The following is a 22,671-nucleotide window of genomic DNA, read 5'->3' on the forward strand; positions in this document are numbered from 1 at the left end:
AGTGGCAAAAACTAAATTGAACGTTAATAACAACAACAATAAAGAATAGTAATTATAAAATACGCATCCAATAAATAATATGCAAATTACTGATTAAACTTTACTTACCTTTCACTACAATGTTGAGTATCTTGATGAAGATTATGGCTAGACCTAGATGTGAAACTCATTTGAGAGTCTGACATGCATGACTCTGACCGCTTACTAAAAAATTTTCCCATTGTATTACATAATAATTTTAATAGTTTGTTTCAATTCATATAATTTATAACTGTTTATCCAACATGAATAATAATTTTGTTACTACGTTACAAATACTTTGATTCAATTGTTTTTAAGTATATTATAAATTTCAATGCGAATACTATTAAAATAACGTGTCTTATTATATATATTCTACAGCGTCGTTCAATGATTAAAAAATAATAAAAACTATAATTTTTTATTACTCGTGTGATCTTTATTTGCATTTAAAGACAAAATCTCGTATACAAAAGTGAATAAGATCATTATGTCTAATAATTGATAAATAGAAAAGGAGTTCTTAAGTAAAATATAAATCTTGAGGATAATTATTCGCATCATCAATTAATAGATACATGTTTTCTACAAATTGTGTCGTATTAAGTTGAAAATATATAAAACAAATAGACGATAAATGCATACGTATTTGATACTGAGAAAGAAAAATATATTTGTAAAAATAAACAAAAAAAAAAAAAAAAAAAAATATTTGAGTCCAAAAAATGTACAAAAACCATTCAGAGTTCATAAGTATGGTTCTCAGGAACTCTATGCTTTTTGATTTAATAATAAATCGACAAACAAGATTATTCGTAATTGTTAATGAGTTGTGCAAATTCTACTTTTTCGAATGCACTATTTTTAAATTAGTGTCAATAATTCATTCAAATAAAATACCTTCTTAAAATTGCACTTCGTGTTATAACTTTTTTCCTAATTTTATTAATTTTATACACTATTACACAACTGTGAGTACAATTTATATATATATATATATATATATATATATAAGATTCGGGATAAATTTTGTACATAACAAGCTGTTATTATATAAAGTACAAAAAAAAACTTTATGTAAACAGAAAATTCATTTCTACAATTGATTATTCATGGTATATTTGGTAAAAAAAAGCTTTATTCTAAAGGCAGAACTAACACAACTCTATAATATTTTATGAATAAACTCTTCTAACAATTTAAAGATCGAACCTAGAAATATAGCCGTAGCATACATTTAATTTCCTCGTTAGGAAAACATTCCAATGAGAGCTTCGAAAATAGTATTCGGTCTACGAATTCTATATTAAATAATAAATACATAATAGATTTTTTCGATTTATAAGAAAATGGTCTGAGTAGGCATATTTATGAAACATATTTATCAGTTTTGAGAACTCATGCTTCTCACTAATCTCATTTCTATTCGATTACATCGAACCAGATCATTATTAGGCTAAGACATGGCAAACATGTTTAATTGAGCAAATCTAATATAATCGAATCTTATCGCTTTATGGACTCAATAGCAAAGTACATAATTTTTCTATTCATCAGGCGTGCCCTAACCGTTCTTTGACGAAAAGTACAAGTCGCGGATGAGCATCGAGGTGACCGAGGGCACTTGCTTCTGATCGTGTAAAGTTGGATCCAGATTATTGTAGCTAGCGAAATCCGTAGCAACCTTACGCGCCGTCATTGTCAGCATCTTGGAGAGGTCGGTCGTTGAGGCGTGCTTATCGATCACATCGCAGAGACTCTGAACGAACCACGTGCCTTCCTCTGGATTCCTCCAAGAGAAGAAGCCTGAAAATTAAATTGAATTTCACTCATTTTTCATTGTCTATTGTGATGAGCTTATTAACATTTCCTGCTAAAATTTATGCTCGATAGAAACATCCGAGGGAACGTCGAATGAAATATGGATTAAATCCACAATTGGTATATCACAAACTTTGTTAAACAAGACTCGAGCTCTCGGTCATTAACGATGTAAAAACATATAAAATACAAATCTCTAAGCATATTAATGACAAATGTGTTTAAATAGGATGTTCTTTTACTCTTACCTTCAACGGTACTATGTGCAAAAAGAAAATCGGCATGCGTTGGAATTTTATAAGAGGTAGTAGATGAGTCAGTCTCAGTTGTTCCAGATCGTTGCATTTTAACGCCTCCATCGAGTTTATCTCCTCTACAAGCCTAAATCAATTGTAAAATTGTATATTACAATGTAAATTCATCGACTGCTCTTTGAACATCAATTCTTCGACGAGTAATTTGAATAATTTGAATAATTGCATGGTAATTCATACTCAGACACCACGTAAATGATTGGAAAAAAGCAATTAATTGTTTGCTCACCTGAAAGAAGAATAGCTTTGGTTTTCCGGCTAATGTACTACATCTATCGGCAGTAAAAGGCTTCCATATGCTGTCCAATTTATAAACAACGTCTTTCGCGCAGATAAAATCATTTTGCAATCCGTGCGTTAATACGAAAATGCAAATACAGTCATTTTCTGTATGATCTTCTTCACTTACTATGAATTAAAAAAGAAAATAAAATGAAAAGAAGAAAAATAAAATAAAATAAAAAATTGTTTATTTATATAGCAATTTTAATAATAATTTCTCGTAATGAATGTTATTACTTTAGCAATTCTATTAAGCAAAATATCGTATTGAAAATATAATACGTGTAATTTCAGTTTAACTTACACTTATTAATCTTATTTATTATACTACTGTGTTCGTAATCATCGCATATTTCGACGGTGAATCCAAGTCCTTGGAAGGTTAATTCGATTCGTCGTGCATCGGCACTTGAACCTTCGCGTGTCTCGAAGCCCATATCAAAATGTTCATGATTAAAAATAATGCATTTTCCTCGATTTCGATGATTCATATTGTAACAATCGGCATCTTTTTTCGATGATAATTTTCCCAATATTTCCACCGACGAACTAGAATACAAAAAAAAAAAGTCTTAAAAACGCTGTTGTATATGACATTCATAATATTACTATTTTTTTAACGTTTTAATTTGTTTGACAGTAAATTCAGTTCAATTATTTACTTTGTCGAAATATAACTTGAACAAAAAAAAAAAAAAAAAAAAAAAAAAAAAAAAAACAATTATAATGAATTAATTAAAAAATGAGAAAACTACACAATTAATTCGATAATATGGTTATTGTATAGCATCGTGAGATAAACGATAGAATTTATGAATTTTTTCAAGTATAAAAAATAATTTTTGTTCTTTTTACATTCTCAAAGTAGTATTACTCAAGAACTTCAATCTTACAATGAATAATTATCTTCATCTCCTCGTCGTACAAATGCATCGTGTGAGTTGATTTTATTGTACCTCCAATTTGACGAATAAGACCGATCAAGTTCTGGAGTGGTCGAGTATCCTTGATCCGGTGAAATCTATAAAGTGAAATACATCGCTTTATTGAAACATAGTCCTTTGAATTATTCGATATTCCCGAAAGATAATGCGCTATTTATAAATTGCTTTCTGAATATTTTAATACTCTTGAATCCCAAGGCGTCATTTATTATTCTCATACATTTTCAAAAATTGTACCCGATGAAATAATTTCATACTTTACATTAAATACATAAATATTATAACAAAGATAAATTGCTTTCAATTAATAAGTTTCTAGTGATAATACGCTTCTACAGAAATATAAATACTAAAATTTTAGGCAATCGAATTAATAATCATTCGATATACTTGATCATAGAAATTAAATGCACGTGAAAATAATTTTATAATTTCGATATATATGGAAAGACAATGAAAAAGATTTCATTTTAAGAAGTTTTTGCTCATCTAATGAAATGTAAATGTCAAAATAAAAATTAATGTATTAGAATCCAATAGCTTCGATCGATGTACTGAAATACTGAAAATTTTTGTTTTTTGCTGTATTATAATACGCTAATCATTCAGTCGATCAGTAAGTTGGATCAAGTTTATGTTATAATACATAAATTTGTATTGAAAAAGCATTTTTAATGCATTGTAAATTATACAATATATTCTCGAAGTGTATGAGACGATCGTAAAACAAGGTTATGGACCGGACTAGATGATAAACTGAAATAAATCAGCAAGATTCATATAAATTAACGAGTACCGTAACATTTTTATCAAATAGCTATTGAACAATGATAGCCATCTTCACTTAAATATTATCAAGCAGATTAATTTTCAAACGTCACTAAAATAGCCTTCCCGTGGACTACTCATTAGTAAAGAATCAGATGTATTAAATCCCACGGACATAAAATATTAACGTTACTATCGCATCTCTGTCGCTAATATTTAAGTTAATTGAGAACTTAAACAAAAAAAAAAAAAATAATAATAATAATAAAATAAATAAGATGATCGAACCGCCAAGTTCCAATAGGCACTCGTCCTCTGGGGCGTGACGAAGCCTGGGGCGGTGGCCGAGGTCGTGGTGGCGGTAACACGATGAGCGGAGATAGCCGGTGATCCAAGGTCGCCTCGATCACCCATGCTGTCAATTACATCGCTAACGCGTTGACGACGTTTACCCCGACCCGGAGTCCTCAGTGGATGCGAATCCTCAAAGTCCGACATCTGCAATTCACCAGTCCACCTTTTTACCTTCGATTTTTTAAGAAACGACGATACTGTGGCCCACTCCGAAGGGCTCATTATTAGTAAAATTTCAATTTCACATTGAATCTTTCAGACTGCCATCAATTCACCTACTACACATTTGAAATTTTAGCATATCTATAAGATGTGCAGTTGAATTTTGTAAATTACGTGGCTTTATAAGCCGATTCGTGCGTGCCAATTTTCCGTAAATGCCCTTCTACTTACTACGAGCGTCGACATTATTTATTTTCAAGTCATTTAAGCTGTCGGTACTATTATTAAATAAAAGTTTACTAATCTCAAATAATAATTGCCATTGGTTATATTAAAAATTCTTAGAAATGCTAAAATTCAAATTAAGGTAATGTTCGAATATTGGCTTTGCCCTTCGTATTAAACTATCGCTTGAACTATCGAAACAACCGGGAGAAAGCTAGAGAACGTTGTGTAGTACAATTAATTCTCTACATGACTATGGGTTTTTAATTAATCTCAACATTGATAAGAATCGAACCCATTATACAAAACTCCAAGGGGTAAGCGGCCAAATTAATAATAGTCCTTTAAGATTATTATGCATTTTTCAAAAGAAGAAAGAGCCCCCAAAGCTATAAAATTCGATCGCTATTAAATCAGTAAATGCACCAACGTTTGGCATTATTAAATACTTACTTAAATCATATTTATACATACATCATACAATCATATATATATATATATATATATATATATATATATATATATATATATATATATATAAATATATAAATATATATAAATATAAATATATACACATACATACATACATACATATATATATATATATATATATATATATATATATATATATACACATAAATAGTATTGACTACCATTTACCTTTTATTCTACAATTTCATATTATTATAACACAAAGCTTGAAATGAATGTGTCTAATTAGATAAATTTGCTTTCTTTAAATATCATTGATTATTTTTACAACGAGATTGTATTTTAAGTTTTTAACAAAAAAAATTTCTAAGAAAAATTTTAAACAAAAATTTTAACAAAAATAAAAAAAATCATCAAGTCTAATACAGAAATAAGCATGAAATTTAACACTTAATAATGAAATATTATAAATCAAATCTATAAAACGATTATATCCGTCTAAAGTATGTAAGTAGGTAATGGTAATGTCATTGATTAACGCAGAGTCAATTAACGATGTTAACAATAGGAGTCGATAATCCGTGTGAAATAATATTCTATAATGAGCTGTAAATATAATTTTAAACATTTCTCGTGTAAATTTAATGCCTAATGCAATCGATAATTCCAAAAAAAAAAAAAAAAAAAAAAAAAAAAAAAAAAAAGACAGATAAATTATAATGAAGTGGTAAGAATCCTTACGAAAATTAAATTGATAAATAGAAGAAGAATGTTGAGCAACTCGTAAAAATTATATTGACATACGCAAAAGTCTTCTTCGTCCTGTTGCATTCTCGCTGCTATAAATACAATACTGCCGCCAATCAGTCAACGACTCAAGTCTCCCGACGATTGCCTCCAATAAACTGGCGCGAAAATAAAAGCAATGCAATGCGCCGCACGTGAGCGGTGCAAGAAGGTCGTGGCGATATTAACCGGTAGAGCTCCAGCGGGACGTGCTTATAAACAATAATTTGCGCCTGTTTGTAATTAACGAGTGTGTACGTTTAGGGGTGATGGTAGCGACACTCCTATATCAGTGGCCGGCTTTTGAATTTACAATTTGACCGAACTTTTGAATTTCTAGGATATCGAAGCGATCGGTTAGAAGCATAAAAAGAATAACTAACGAGTCACCTCTAATCTGGTTTACCGATCATCCATTTACAAGCTCCATTAATGTAAGTTTTGAGATATTTATTCTATTTACTGTCTTCCTATCCTATATAAAGGCAATTGTGAATTTGGCGTCGATATTATGTCAAACGTGGATATACAAGGCATAATTTAAAAACACTTTTGCTAATTTTTTTCTATTTTTTTTTTTTCTTTTTCATTGAAATAATTAATTCCTCTTCTTGATTCTTATTAATATTCTTATGTTTTATGAATAATTTATTATATCGTTTTAAGCAAACTATAATAAAATTTAACAATCGTTTTTCGATAAATAATTTTATTAATTAAAACAATTGATTTCTTTTTGACTTTGTCATAAGGTTACGAAATGCGATAAATAATTTGTTTCTATTGTTGTGGTTTTTGTTTGTTCTTTTTTAACTAAATTTATGATCTCCAAACAAACAGAAATAAAATATTATTTGTATATTTACTCTATATTAAAATCATTGCTATTTTTTACATAGAATTTGAGTGGCGAAAATTCGTTAACATTGTCATTTAAAAAACATAAGTTTTTAATGTGCGAGCGCGTATGCTGCACACGCACACAAACGCCCACACGCATATATATATATATATATATATATATATATATATATATTATAGTAATTTGTAATTCATTGTGCACAACTCTACTAAAATGTCAAATATTGTTGACATTGGCTTGTTATAATGTTTTTTAAAATAAGCATCTATTACGATTTACAAAAATTCTTATGTTTATAAATACACGAAATCATCATCGCATATTATACACAGCTGGAGTAATAATAATATTTATAAGCGCAATGTAAATGCTCTCTGTTTAAAATTCTAATTCTGTAAACAAACAGACTTACCTGTATATCGCTGTCGTACTCGCACTTACGCTTAGACATTATCTCCCTCTCCTTGGCGTGTCCCGAATTTACTTAACTGACGCACTTTGCACTGCGACCTGTAAATAAAAGGTAAACAAGGCGCGCATCCTCCCGTCAACGGCCGCGTTTAACGGCTCCGCTTTTCCGTCTCAAATCTATCAATAATCACGGCAGGCCTGATTCTCAGCCGTCTCTTTTTTTATTTCTTTGTTTATTTATTGTTCCAATAGTCTTTTCCGAAATGATCTGCTCGTTTGACTTCTCCCTCTCTCTCTCTCTCTCTCTCTCTCTCTCTCTCTCTCTCTCTCTCTCTCTCTCTCCAACTATTAGACGGATGAAAAAAACGAATACAGGCGAGCACGGTGCACTGTATTCATTTGAGTGCGATGGAAGATCAAAAGGACGTGTGCTAACTCGATGAACATTTGAGAGTGACTGCGGCCTGTTGTTATGCCTTATAAATCGGAACTTTGTGTACCTCTTTCCTCGGCTTGCGCTTATGCTTCTCCCCTCCTTTACTTTACTTCGCCGAGAAATTTTTAACTCATTCGTTGTGAGGGACAGTGTGAAAGTCAGAGCTTACTCAGGATTTCGAATACTCATAATAATTAGAATAATTAGAATGCATAATTTACCGAATTACCGTATCAATTTGAGTTTAAATTAGTAAGGACAAATTCTTAACCTATAATTTATGCAATGTATATTAATATTGTATGGGGATAAGAAAATGAATGGAAAAAATGCTATTGCTATTTAGAATCAGTAATAATAATTTATAGAAATTATGTATGAATGTGACGGTATAGGTATATATGATACACAATTTAATGTCAATAAGCGTTTAGATTATTATTACGTTAGAATTAAAAGTCTAACGTGGAATACATCTTAGGTGTATTAAGCTGATGTGTTTGTCTTAAAAGTATTTAACGTGCAATTATAAAACTTGGGTTTTCATAAGCCATCTTTACGATTTGCGGAAATCGGGTATTGCAAATTGTAAAAAAATTTGAAGACAAGCGATAAAAAGCAATCCTGTATTTTTCTTATAATTCATAAAATCACATTAGACTTGAATTATTTTTATCTTATCCTAATGCATTTCCTCTCTACTAAGGAGAGATTATTTGTTTTTTTTTATATTATGAATCTGATTAATCGATAATTTTGAGAAATATTTTCGATATAAAAAATAATTTTTATCATTCGACTAAATTTAACAACAATTTATTCAACAATATGTATATATATCTTAGATACAAAAATTGATTATAAATTTAAAATTATTTTTTACCTAACTGTTGTGTTAGCTCATGTTGTGTTCATGGAGTGCTCTCATTATTTTGAAAAAGTATAACGAACATATAAAAGTTAGTTTTATCATTGGCGAAATAATTCATAAGCATTTATTCACACTTTTTTTTTTAAGTAAAAAGTATAAATATGAACTATGGAAAGCACGAATTGAATGATAGCAAATTATTTAAGAAGGCGCAAGTATCGAATTGAAATGAAAGATTAAAATTCATTAATTGAGATAATAAAGAAAAACTTTATAACAATTATACAACTAGAATTTTTTAATTCTTAGGAAAAATAATAATATACAGAAGAAAACATTGTTAATTGCGACAATAAATAACTTCTGTTGTATACCGGTTTACATATTTATATATTTTTAAATTATGATAAGTAATATAATATTATATAATACATTAATTAACGATTTTAATATTATAATAATTCTCTGATCAGAATATAACGAAAATTAATTGTCTATAGATACGCAAAAAATAGATCTTTCAATAATATGAATAAAAAAATTACTTGAGTTTATGATCTATTTGAATGGAATCCTTTGCATCTAAATTAATAATATATAATGATTTATTGCGGAAATGTTAGATACTCACACATAGCTTTAAGGGTAAAAGGGAAATTTCATTAAAACTTATTATGCCCTATGTAATTAACAAATGGTCACAACACTTAAGTTATATAGTATGCATTATAATAAACAATAATAGTCATTTTACGCATTTGTACATTATTTATTATATAAGACATTAGAATATTAATACTAGGTTGTGCGTAAAAATTTAATAATTAATTCTTAAAATTTATTAATTTATGATAAATACATGGATAATAAGAAGAATCTATAAACAAACCTCGTCTTCGATTTCCGAATGGCTTTCGTATTCAGAAAATCCACAGAACATGTCTATTTTCCATGTCTTCTTCAAGTCGTCACTCTTCTTCGGATCGCACATTTGATTTCCATAAAATTACTATCATTCACTATTATTTATCTCCGATATAAATGTGCTTTCCGTTAAATAAACGTTTGGGTTGTGAATACAAGGAAGATACGATGTTACAGTCGCGAGGTTGAGTGACAATATTCAAGACACTTACCGGTAAAAGCCCGCAAGGCTCACCTCCCCTTACTCCTTCAACGTTTGTCATTATTATATCAGTAGTGGTGAGTTTTGTTTGGAGCGGTACCGCTCACCCATTGAGAATAATTCATTGTGACTTATCATTTCGGCAAATCAGAACTTTGCTTCGGTAATTCTTCGTCAATAATAAATTATCGGGTATTCGTACACGATTGTTCAAAAGAAATCGTGAAATTTTATTTTGAAATTTATTAAAATCGGCTTAATTATTGTCAGAAATTTTATTTCAGTCTACGAAATCCTCTAGATTTAAAAACCAATTTTATGGAACAAAGTGATATAAATATAAATCTATATTCATAATATAGACGAATACACACGCGCGCGCACACACGCTCATACGCATATATATATATATATATATATATGAATTATTAATTAAACTGATGAAATAAACAGAGAAAATATTTTTAGCATTGAAGATAACCATTCCATTTGCTTACGATTATGAATTTGCTTATTTGCAAGCAGATTTTTCAACTCGAGTCACTTCTGAAAAGATTGATAGGCCATATTTTGAATCGAGAAGAAACATAAGCTTCCCTGTTACGCGACCTTTTCCTTCCCCCTTTACCAAACACTACTTCATCGTACTTAAATGTTTTTGTTAATGTTATTGTTTACTACTTTTGAATCAAACTCCAAAAGTGTCAAATATTTTACGCATTTACCAACATAAATGTTTTTATTTATAAAGTGTTTATTTCAGTTCTATATTCTAAACATCAAATAAGTTTTTCAATTGTATATGACTTTCAGAAGTAGATCTGTCGATAAATCGACAGATAAGGAGCTTTGAAATACATTACATCCATATTAAAAATATTAAAATAATGTTTAGTATAAAAATTTTCATTGTATATAAACGTAAGTTTCAGTTAATCAATTTAATATTTAAAAGTTGTTTCTATAACAAAGTTTAATCATACATTTTCATTAAAAATATTTCTATTATTTCGATGATAATTTTAACGATATTAGTGTTTTACATACAGTGTTTAAAATTTTACAAATATAACTAATTTCCTTCTGGTATGTTAATAAGCTTCATTTTATTATATATTTCACCATCTAAACGCACTTTAAACCAATACATTACAACAATATAAAAAAAATATAAATATTCTAAATGAATCGTTAATAGACATAAAAGTTAAACATTACTCGAACCAATTAATATAATTGGTTCGATACAAGTTTTTCACTTGCATAAGCCAATAGTCAAATTTTCCGTAGATAATTCATTCAAATTATACAACACACTCCATTTGGCTTTGGACTTCTCTCATTCATTCTTCCTCTCTTATAATCGCTTATAATCGTTAACTTGATTTTTCCTCTTTTATGAAATTCATCGTTTCTATATTCAATTGATTTATTTCATAACACTACTTCATTGATAATTATTAAAAAACATTACTAAATCGTAATTACAACTTTTATAATAAACTCCAACATGTAATTTATAGTTCGAATTCGAAGCGTTTATAGGTCTGGCCGCATTATTTGTATTACAAGTGTATATTAAATATTTAATAAACATTTACCATTATATTAAAACGTCTTTGACAAAAAATATTTTTTATACGCATTTTCTTTCATTTAATTATGAAATTATTTATATTTTTAAAGTCTCTTTATATTATCTTAGAATTCATCGTTTATGTTTGGTTCATATAACCTAGTTTGATTTCTAATTTACATCCAAGTAAATTGGCATTAAAATCTTAATTTTTCAACATAAAAGTAATTAAAACATAAAAACAAAAAATAAAAAAAACCAAAATTATTACTAACCAAAAAATTATTTTATATAAGTAATGGCTTCCTTTTTTCATAAAAAATGTGAATTTTTACATACAAATTTATAAAGAATTTTCGGTAATTTTATTATACTTGAATATGATTTTAAATCATAACATTATATTTTATAATGTTTTATAATATAATGTACATTTATATTAAATTTATAAAAATATTTACATTATCTATATATGTATTATATTTTTGTAACCCATTTCTTAATGTGATCTTGTTAAATAACATTAAATTGGAATAATCATGAATCATCAATAACTGAAATGTAAATGTACAATATAAATACAATTACAATATAATTTCATTGAAATTATTAAGTATAGATTAGAATACTATCAATTTCCAATAAAATATTTTTCTTAATAAATGTAGTTCATATGCTTAATAAAATTCGCCTGCTTATTATCAAAGAATAAATTTAAAAATACCACGTAATTAATTTCAAATTAAAATATTTATTTAAATTACTACAATATTATTTATATTATTGCTTTTGTTGAATTAAGAGCCTTAGATTAAATTTATAACGTATAATAATACTATACTGTAAAAATATAAAATATAAAAAAAATTTCTTTATAATCGACAATTGCAAATCTTTTATTTATATTTTTTTGTTATTACTATATATTTTCTGATGGTAGGGAAAACTAAATAAATATTTAAATAAGCACGTAGTTATATGAAATTTAATATAGTTATATATTTGAACTATTTCAAAATATAATAGGCGATGATTACTTGAAATAAATTAATTGATTATTGTACTAAAAGTTAAAAACAGTTTTACAATTGGAAAAACATTGGCTAATTACTTAAAATTATTTAAATAATTATTGTAAATAATTTATTAAATAATATTGTAATCCTTGCTCGATAAATTTATGCAATGCGAAAATTATAAGTTAATAAGAAAACAAATATTGTTTATTCATAAAGCGTGTTTAAATGACGGTATGGTTTAGCGATGCATAGAATTTCCTTCTATTTAGTATACGAAATAAATTTGTATCAACTTAAAATATGGGAATAGAATTCCATTGTTTAAGATTTATAGTGCACTTGATTCGTGTATGAATGGATTTCTGCAGTCATACATCTTTTTCTCAGAATATACCTTTCATACGGCTTTTCCTTCAAAAGTCATTTGTCATTTTTGTTTATTTTTATATTTGGTTAAATATATATTTTTATAAATAAACAAATTGAATGAAGATTCATTTGAAGAATACCGATTGAATACTGATTGATTTGCTGATAAACAATTACGGCTTATTAATTCCATGACAGGGAATATAGTTTCGTCAATATGTAGTTATTTGGTTATAATATGTATACATACATGCATACACACATTCATGCTAATGTGCATCCATACATGCGCGCGCGCGCGCGTGTGTGTGTGTGTGTCTGTTTTTTTTATATAATCAATATATTTACATTTTTTATTAAATTTTTGTGTGTGTGTGTGTCTGTTTTTTTTTATATAATCAATATATTTACATTTTTTATTAAATTTTACATAAAATTTTATACGTAAAAAAGCATCTGCGTATTAAATAACAAATAAATTGATCGACTATTGAGTCAACGAATTATTACGTGAATCAACTCGGGTCAATTTTTGTATCTTTATAAACTAATTTTTTTAATTCTCCCTCTCAGTCGCTGTCTTCAGTATTTTGAACAGGTCGTGTCAATGGACATCTGCTATCCTCGTCGGAACAGTATATTACCTCCTCATCTGAATCGTTTATCATTGAAAACGATGGATTATCCTTAGTTATTGAATTATCTAGAGAAAAATTAATTAAATTTTTTATCAATGTATGTTATGAAATAACAGTACTCGTGGAACGTATGCAGCAAAATTTATATTTAAAAAATATTTCGTCTCTATGTGTCTATATGTGTCTGTGTGTGTGTGTGTGTGCGTGTGCGTGTGCGTGTGTGTGTGTGTGTGTGTGCTCATAGTAGTAGGTATGTACGCATGGATGGATTTAATGATTTGTTTTATAAATTGAAAGTCGAAAGTATAAATACAGTTGTAATTAAATCTGCATTACGCGAAGTTTTATTTATAAAATTGTAGAAAAAATATACTTACGCTGTCCGTAAACTTGCTGTACTCCGGGTGAGTACACGTAAGACATGGCGTATAAATAAAAATTCAAAAGACCATAAAGAGCCATGAATTGGGCAGAAGTTTTGTAATGGGTTGAAAGACGCGAGGCAAAACTATCCTCCAGGACACCCGCTCCGAATCTCCTGATTGTTATGAGGGACGAGATCCCAATAACGATGGCGAGAAACAATGTTAAAAATTTTAAACGTAAATCTACAAAGAAGAAAAATTAAAATTTTAATAGTATAAAAATTTCATGAGCTTTCGTTTATTAGGTAATCGAAGTTTCCTCTTTCTTCGAGAAGCAGATTTTGGATATTTTCAAATTAAACATACGTCATTTGAGTATCTGATTTATAGAGACTTTCATGATATGGTAAAATTGATTAAATTTTATTAAATATTAAAATTCATTAAATATACGATTGAAAATTTTTTTTGCATTATAGAGTTTAAAACTAATCGTTTTCACTTTATTATTATTATTATTATTAATAAATACCGCTGTGGTGAGAGCGATATTAAAATGTTTATAATTGCTCCATTTGACACAAAGCATACAAATAAACATCTAATATCTGATAATTTTTATTAAATTCCAAGACTTTTTGTTTTTAAAATAATAACTTAAAATGTATTATCGAAAAATTAAATATATTATATCATATTGTTTAATTATTTCGCGGTTTGGTCGAGGATATTGCGACAGAAAATAGTCTTGTAAATAACCTCTAATTCTAATAAATAGCCAGATTTGTATAAAGAGTAAGACAGTACAAGGGATTTTTAATATAAAAAAATTATTATTTTTACGAATAAAAGCATCTCGTGAATTTCTCTACAAAATGATATATGAGTCATATGTTTCTAAGAAAGTAAATGACTCATTCAATTTAAAATTGCTTATTTTCATTAGTACTATACTTTAACAAAATACGTATTATTATATTAATATCTATTGGTCATTATATGCTCTTTATTACACCATGAACAAATTATTACTCTATTTTTATTCATCTCATTTGGGTATTTTATGAATATTACATGCATTGAATTATGTTAATTTCAAATGATTTTTAATAAACATAGACCATAAGCAATCTAGTACATATAATAATAAAGGAAAAGCCACACGATTGTTGGAGTTTTTAAAATGCAATATATCACCTTTGTACAAGTACTGCGTCGCTTTACCGCCTTAGAGCGTGAAAGGGAAAGGTGAGTCACTTGACTCGCAAAAAATGAAACGATCAGAAGAAGGTAAAAGTCTAGCAGAGGGAATGATTCTCTCCTCCTTCCGCGCTAAGCTAACGGATAAGGGAAATGAGCTATGGTATTATATGAGCTAATGTATAAGAATCAAAAACACACACAGCCAATAACAATTATTTCTAAACGTTCAAATGACTTTGGATCATTCAGTGACAATTGGAAAATTATAAATAAAGTTTGAATGTTAATGTGAATGTTGATATCATATGAGTATGAAATGTAATGATAGTGTTGATATGAAATAAATATCAACATTATTAAGGAAAGAATTTAAAGAAAAGCACATAGCACTTTAGATTATTAAGATTACTTTCGAGATAAATATGAACTTCATTAGTCTCAATTACTATTTAAATTTAATATCTGCGATAAATTCAGTAATCCTTCATATAAAAATTTTATAATACGATTAATATATTAATCTATCAAATTTAATGTGATAATATATGGACATTGCCAATATTTTATCAAATAAAAAGTTCTGTACTTCTATATAATGATCTCAGGCAATATCTACTTATTATATAAACGATAGTCCATTTAAAGTTAATATTATTTCTGTTGATAATTACTTAATTCATTAAATGTATTGTAAACAAGCTATTACTTTATTTATAATATATATTATAAAAATGAACAATTTAACAATTCAAATATTTTAATATATAATAAATATAATAGATTTTTACGGTATGTTACATTAAATATAATATCCCCACAGAAATTCATTAATTTATTTTATTATACATCACGCGCAATAAAATGATTTATTACATTTATTTTACTTCTTATTAGAAAATCTTTGATGCATTTGAAATGAATTTAATTAACATAAATTTCTATTTGCTTGAAAAATATATGAGATAACGAAGATGCTAATTAATAAACATACTAATTTTAATTTGTGGTTTCGTGGAATTTGTGGTTCCTAAACATTTATTTAATAATATTTCGTTAACCAAATTAATGGAAAGATAGTAAGGATTTTGTAAATTAAATATAATAATTTTTATGTTATCCAATAGGTTGTATATATTGAACATGTACATACATAACTTTTTATTCAATAAAGTATTTTATAAATTATCTAATAATTTAAAAATGATAAATCCTATTAAAGGAGCCCTCACGAGTGAGCAACGAATTTTATATATTTAATATTCATAAAAATAAAGAGTATATGTATATATATTAGGATTTTTCACAAGGATATTGATTACGGTACTCCTTCTTTATTAATATAAAGTCAGATTATAGATTAATTTTTTTACCACTTATTATTCTTTTACTACTTTCTATGTGACTTGAATCAATTTTTTAATACAAATTTGTATATTATGAAATGGTTAGCAAGCCACTATTGTTTCTTCGAATTGCAATTTAAATTCGTCGAATCTTAATAAAGGAACCAGTTTTATGACGTCAAAAATTGAAGGCTAAGCGGGTGGAGCCTCAAATCCCCACCGACGACACATTCTTCAAGTATATCACATTATTTTTCGCTTAGCAATGGATTCCGGTTGTCTCGTGGAGATGGAAGGTAAAGTGTCTTCGATATTTCGCGTACAAATATTAAAATTCTACACTTTTGTAAAATAGTTTAACAAAAATAAATGCATAGATACATTATGACAAAAATGTTGAAATAGGTACAATTTTAAAAGCTCTTAAGGTATTGAAACGATCTTTGACAATTCAAACCAGACGACGAGCATTACATTATTCGACAGTTGTAATCGTTGATAAATTTTGAATGACTCTTAAGGAAATAGAATTATTATCTTATAATATATACTAAGCAAATTTATATACAAGTTATTGGGTCATTGGATTCGGTTAATTCACATATTTCCTAATTATCGATTACCACTCTAATTAAAAGAATTTTTAATATAAAAATATTCTATTCTTAAAACTAAAATAAAAAATATATATTTTTGAAAGATATGTTACATATTTTTGTTTAATTCTCATTCACGAATTAATAATTCTTGTTGATATTTATAATTATTACAACAATACTGTTTAAATATTAATAATAAATTGTTTTGAATTTTTGATAATATTAATTTTTGATAATATTAACAAAAATTAACCTTACCTAATAAAACTTGCAATTAATGAATTTATTATTTTCGTGCTAAAAAAGGATAATGCAGAAAAGAGATTTCTTTTACCTAAGATTAACATTTGGTAATAGGGCGAACATAGAAACTTAATATACTTATTTTAGTAGAAAAAGAAAGCTTAAAAACCGGTTTTTCGTCTTTTCATTTATGTTAAAACTATTAACAACCATGAAAGTAAGTTTATGTTTCACGGTGTAAATAAAAATATCAAGTTAACACAAAAAACTAAAACAAAAAAATTTTCTGCACAATGATTATTTTTCGCTTTTCATATTGTAATATTTAAGCTATAGATAAAAAATTATTCTAATCAAATAAAATGAAATAAAGCATACAATATGTGAATGAACATTGAAAGAGATATTAAAATAATTATTTTTAAATCTATCCGGACATTTATTTAGATATAAAATTTAAACATTTAAAAATATAATAAATTTTATAAAGAATATGTAGAAATAATTAATCTATACTTTTAAAATGACTTACCGAAGTATGGCATGGATCTTAATTCACTATATGCTCGTAGAATTAGTAGCAGAAGATATGCTATGTAAATACCTCCAACCGAAAAGAAGAAAACTTTGAATCCCTGATTATAAGATATATGATATTATATTATTAAAATGTTTTTACACATTTGTATGTACATTTAAATGTCTTTCAAGGCCCATATATTTTCCAAAGCTAATAATCGTCTATATGGATATTTATAATATGTCAAATTAATAGATATGTATACTAACATAATAACTAGATGTGTCAAGGACATAATTATACGTCGGATCTTCTAATTCTGTACATCTTAACCAAGTTGCAAGCGTTAGAGCTGCTCCCCATAGTGTACCCACTATTATTATTTTTGGTAAATAAAACGTTAAAATTCGCCTCTCATTCTGTGAAGATAATAAAAATTTTATTAATTTATGATTTCAATCAACCGTAAGTAAATTACAGTAAAATTAAAATTTAATATTTGAGGCATATTACTTTTAAGGAATTAGTTTAGAGAATAAACGAAATCATACATCATATTAAAATAATAAACTTTATCAGTATTATTATAATAAAAATATGCTAAATTTTGTTTACTAAGATTTTTAATGGGTATCAATTATTATATAGTATGTTCATATAATAAAAAATTTAATTTATTGTGTAGTGATCAAAACGGAAATAATGTTTATTAGTTTTTAATATATATATATATATATATATATATATATATATTCATTTAAATAAAATATATAATTACTGTCTTGCCTGTCTTAATCCATGATAAACACAGAGCCAAAACATTAAAATTGTACAAAGAAATGTTGTTTGTAGAATAGCATCGATCATTCCAGGTAACCAAGAATTAATTAGGAACGTCAATGGAAACAATGGATCTTAACATATTTAAAAATTATTTTATATTTTATATTCATACCATAGACACATAATGTTTATTAATATTATTTTACTTACTATTGTATAAAATGAGTAAAGGTAATAAAATGGATATCCACTTTTGTTCTATAGACCAATCTTGGACCGGATATTTTTTAAGAGAATTTCCAAACCAACACTGTAAAATGATATCTCTGCATTAAATTGGTAGCAATGATTTGATGAAATCATAGATAGTAAAGTTTTTATATTAAATCTTAAAAGATTTTAATATTTTGTAAATAAATGTGTTATCATAGTATATTATTACGTTAAACATTATCGTTTGAAACAAGAACTTGAATTATGAAATGATTTATGACTTTCGAATGACTAGACGTATGAAAAGTCATGAATGTTACATTTCATTCAAGGATAGGGTAATGTTATGATTGTCCAATCAAGTCATTAAAGGTATTAATAACTTAAATGTCAACAAAATTGACCGACTTCGCTATCCATCCCGGTAGAATGAACGTAAAATCTAATGTAAATAGATGCCGAGGCTTATCACTACTTTTGATGCCATTCTTTATTGCTTCCATTTATATATCTTTCTAAACTAAAATATATAAACAATGCCATTATTGCAATATTATAATGTCCTTAGACATTATTATATCAATAGAGTAATTGTCTATTTCAGTTAATTTATTTGAAGAAAAAAAAAATTGATTCCATATTTCTAAAAAGATTTATTCTATTCGTTATATTAATAATATTTTACTTTCATAAAAAAATAATTAAAGTAGAGTATAAATTATTAAGTATAAAAGAAATTTAAATGCTTACTCACCGTAGCTACGAATGTGAACAAAAGAAAGATTAACCTAAACCAGATTTCTATTTGCGTAAAAGCTGGATTGTAATGTTTAAACTATAACGAACATTTAAAATAAATTTTAGTCACAACATTGAATTATTATTCAAAGAAACATAACTGTTTGTTGTTTATTAGTGCTTACTGACGTAGAATTTAACATCACGAATGGTATAACGTTGATGAAAGCTCTCCAATCCATAAAAACGTACTGTAATTATATAGTGTCCGTAATTTAGGAATCCAAGATGCGCGACAATAATTTCTTCACATGTTTGACTTTCGCATTTAAGATGCCTCGTCCTAATTACATAAAGAAACAATGAATTACTTCTTAAAATATTAGATCGGTATAATGAGATTCTTATTATATATTTTGAAATACAAAGGGGATATTTAATGAAATAAAAATTTCAAAGACCCATAATAATGTCAAGTTTTAAAAACAATATTTCTCACAAATATATCAACAATATAAATTTTAGAAGAATTCATTACTATTATATCAATCATATGGAGTTGCGTTAATTATTCATTATTTCAATTAAATTTGTTATGCACAGAAAGCGCTAGTCAACCCCTTTATGTGATATTTTATTTCAATAAGATATTTTATTAATAATCATTTTACTTTCTTTACAATTTAATAAATAATATAATGCACTCGAATGACATTAGAAAATTCTATAAATAGCTTTGGGTTATTAATACAAATCGTTAAAATTAAATGTAATCGTTTTGTTCTATAAATTAGTCAATGGCTTAATGCTATAAGCATTTTTTTATTTTCAACTTGTATAATGCATCGAATTGATTAATTGATAATTTAATCGACTTAATAATTTAATCTATTAATCGACAGCTCTTGTCTGTTCAGCTTAAAAGTGTCATATAAGTTTACCTATTATGACCGCCCTCTATCGGCAATATGTGCTCCACTTTGCGCTCCACTGTAATACCATCTATCGATACACTAATTCGAAAACTTTTGTCATATCGTTCATCTAAGATAAATCATATTTTATTATCTCTTATTATTATTATTATTATTATTATTATTATTATTAATCAAACCATGACTTTTTAATGCAAAATTATTCATAAGTAATGTCGAGTCAAAACCCCATTTTACCATCATTATTTGATGTCGACAACTTAGCTATCACCCATAATTGCTGACTGTAGGTCGATAAAGCTGGTGTGTTCATAATGAAGGGTCCAGTGTCCATGTCGCTGGTGTTCAAATGTGCTTTTTGTTCCGACGTTGATGTAATCGGAGGACCTTTTATACAATGTCGTTTTATTGCCATGATACGCGCTTTAATGGGGGCTAGAAATTAAAAGAATACGATGTCATAATAAAAGCTTACCAGCCAGACCGATGAATACTGCCAATCCAAAACAAGCAAAAAATGTAAATACGACCACGACAAATTCTCTTTTGTGCATGGAATAAAGTCGCATGCTCACAGACCTGCAATACATAGACAAACTTTTAACAATTGTGTGCATTTGCTGTAAATATGTAGTATAAACTAAAAACACGCTGTTACTCTAATGTAATGTAAACTTTTTACAATGACAAAATTCGTCGGCATAAAGGTCACTAAATGACTGGATTGAAAAGTCAACTAATTACTAAATACGCATTAAAGACTGTCGAACCTTTCGCAACGGTCGTGATGATAAGCCGGTGCAAGGTATTTGTTAAATTCGCTAAAAATATCGCTGCACTGGGACAATGCATTGCGCACCTTAAAGTTCCAACCTCCGGATGGTAAATGATAGGAGTATCCCATATTGGCTCCGTCCATTTTTCTCGATTATATCGCGTAATACGCCTCTGAAAGCAGACAGTGAATGTTGTAGAGGATACATCAACATTATCTCGATAAATGCACAGAGAAACATATAAAAACAAGGCCTTGAGCGCGTTGGAAAATAATCTTATTCGATTTTTTTTTTTTTTTTTTTATTTATTTATTTATTAGTTATTAGTTATTATTATTATTATTATTATTATATGCTTATGTTAGGAGAGGTTATGTGGATATCTGTATAAATGCGAGGTAATTTATAAAAACAAATGCATGGCAGTTTAACTTTGCATACGTCAATTTTTTAAACGCGTTCGTACTTGGTGTGCTTTATGTTTTATTAATATGGCGTATGAAAATTTTTTTTTTTATAGTATTGGTTTTTGTCGCATAAGAGAATGCAGCACGAGGACTCTATCGATACACGAGTCGAACAAGATTTTCACTGACAATGACATCTACAATTTAAATTAAAAATAAAATGTGTAAATAGGCGAGTACAAGTGAACCGTAATTATTAAACAATAAGCTGTATTTATCAAGTTTTCATACATAAACCAAAGTGATGGCACGATACGCGTGTAACATGACGCTACGCTATCTCAAAAACATTAGACTCTATTAGAATTTTGAGAGGAAAAAAATAATCGAGAGGAATAAATGTCGTTTATTCTTTTCTTAGTCACTTTTATCATCAGTACTTGCGATTGTCCTAGGACGACCACGTCAACGACCACCTCACGATTAGCAAAATCACCAACGAATACAACTTATTATATTTCAACATTGGGCGAAGGGAGGCCTTAAGCGTTCCTCGGATAGACCCTCGTCTCCTCCTCATACATGACGACGGCTGGCGACGCTTCGCAAATTTCCTGAAAACCCTGAATTAGAATGAACTTAAGGAAACTGTAACACTCACCGCGACTCCAAACAATACAACGCACAACGCACAACGCACAACGCACAACGCACAACGCATGTAGCACCTGGAGCGTCGCGACGGCGCAACCCTCGATGCGACGCCTGCGTATTATAGAGGTTTATCGATTTGCAGACGAGTGCACGACCACCGACTCTCCTTCCATCTGCGTCCCTGTGAATATCGGGAAATGTGGGACGGTTGTCTGATGACGAGAGTGGCCGACAAAGGCTCTTTCTTTTCTTGTTGACGACCTCACCCGGATAGTACGATTGCCCCAGCCAACGTTAAATTCCACATCTTTTTGCAGTACGCTCGGTTTGTGAGTGACTAGGTGGTACATTGGATATATAGATGAAATTTGTGAGAAGATGTGATATTTTTATGCTTCTCCACTGTGATGATTATGATTAAAGAGGCACGAATTGCATTATTAAATTAATAATATTGGAATATGAAGTATAGATC

General features: G+C 27.9%; 2 protein-coding genes across 4 annotated transcripts; both read right to left on the reverse strand.

Annotated features, from left to right (window-relative positions):
- Positions 1 to 1,387: 1,387 nt before the first annotated feature.
- On the reverse strand, positions 1,388 to 10,145 carry LOC105363439 (caspase-1-like). 3 transcript variants are annotated; one of them, XM_011501125.1, is made up of 7 exons: positions 9,579 to 10,145; positions 4,439 to 4,648; positions 3,332 to 3,459; positions 2,743 to 2,987; positions 2,386 to 2,564; positions 2,091 to 2,223; positions 1,388 to 1,827 (listed from the first exon to the last, which is right to left on the reverse strand). In XM_011501125.1, exons 1-7 carry the CDS (start codon positions 9,678 to 9,680, stop codon positions 1,586 to 1,588), a joined length of 1,239 nt encoding a protein of 412 aa, XP_011499427.1. In that variant the 5' UTR covers positions 9,681 to 10,145; the 3' UTR covers positions 1,388 to 1,585. The 3 variants fall into 3 exon arrangements, with proteins under 3 accessions (XP_011499427.1, XP_011499428.1, XP_011499429.1); XM_011501126.1 differs by lacking the exon at positions 9,579 to 10,145 and adding an exon at positions 7,384 to 7,660; XM_011501127.1 differs by lacking the exon at positions 9,579 to 10,145 and adding an exon at positions 6,128 to 6,187.
- Positions 10,146 to 13,241: 3,096 nt separating this feature from the next.
- On the reverse strand, positions 13,242 to 22,423 carry LOC105363440 (transmembrane protein 181). The gene is made up of 13 exons (XM_011501128.1): positions 22,204 to 22,423; positions 21,130 to 21,307; positions 20,835 to 20,938; positions 20,597 to 20,746; positions 20,366 to 20,468; positions 19,614 to 19,767; positions 19,441 to 19,521; positions 18,684 to 18,783; positions 18,477 to 18,604; positions 17,960 to 18,109; positions 17,703 to 17,805; positions 13,795 to 14,025; positions 13,242 to 13,482 (listed from the first exon to the last, which is right to left on the reverse strand). Exons 2-13 carry the CDS (start codon positions 21,276 to 21,278, stop codon positions 13,349 to 13,351), a joined length of 1,587 nt encoding a protein of 528 aa, XP_011499430.1. The 5' UTR covers positions 21,279 to 21,307; positions 22,204 to 22,423; the 3' UTR covers positions 13,242 to 13,348.
- Positions 22,424 to 22,671: the final 248 nt, after the last annotated feature.

Source organism: Ceratosolen solmsi, unplaced genomic scaffold (assembly GCF_000503995.2).
Source record: "Ceratosolen solmsi marchali unplaced genomic scaffold, CerSol_1.0 scaffold57, whole genome shotgun sequence".
Taxonomy (NCBI): Eukaryota; Metazoa; Arthropoda; class Insecta; order Hymenoptera; family Agaonidae; genus Ceratosolen; species Ceratosolen solmsi.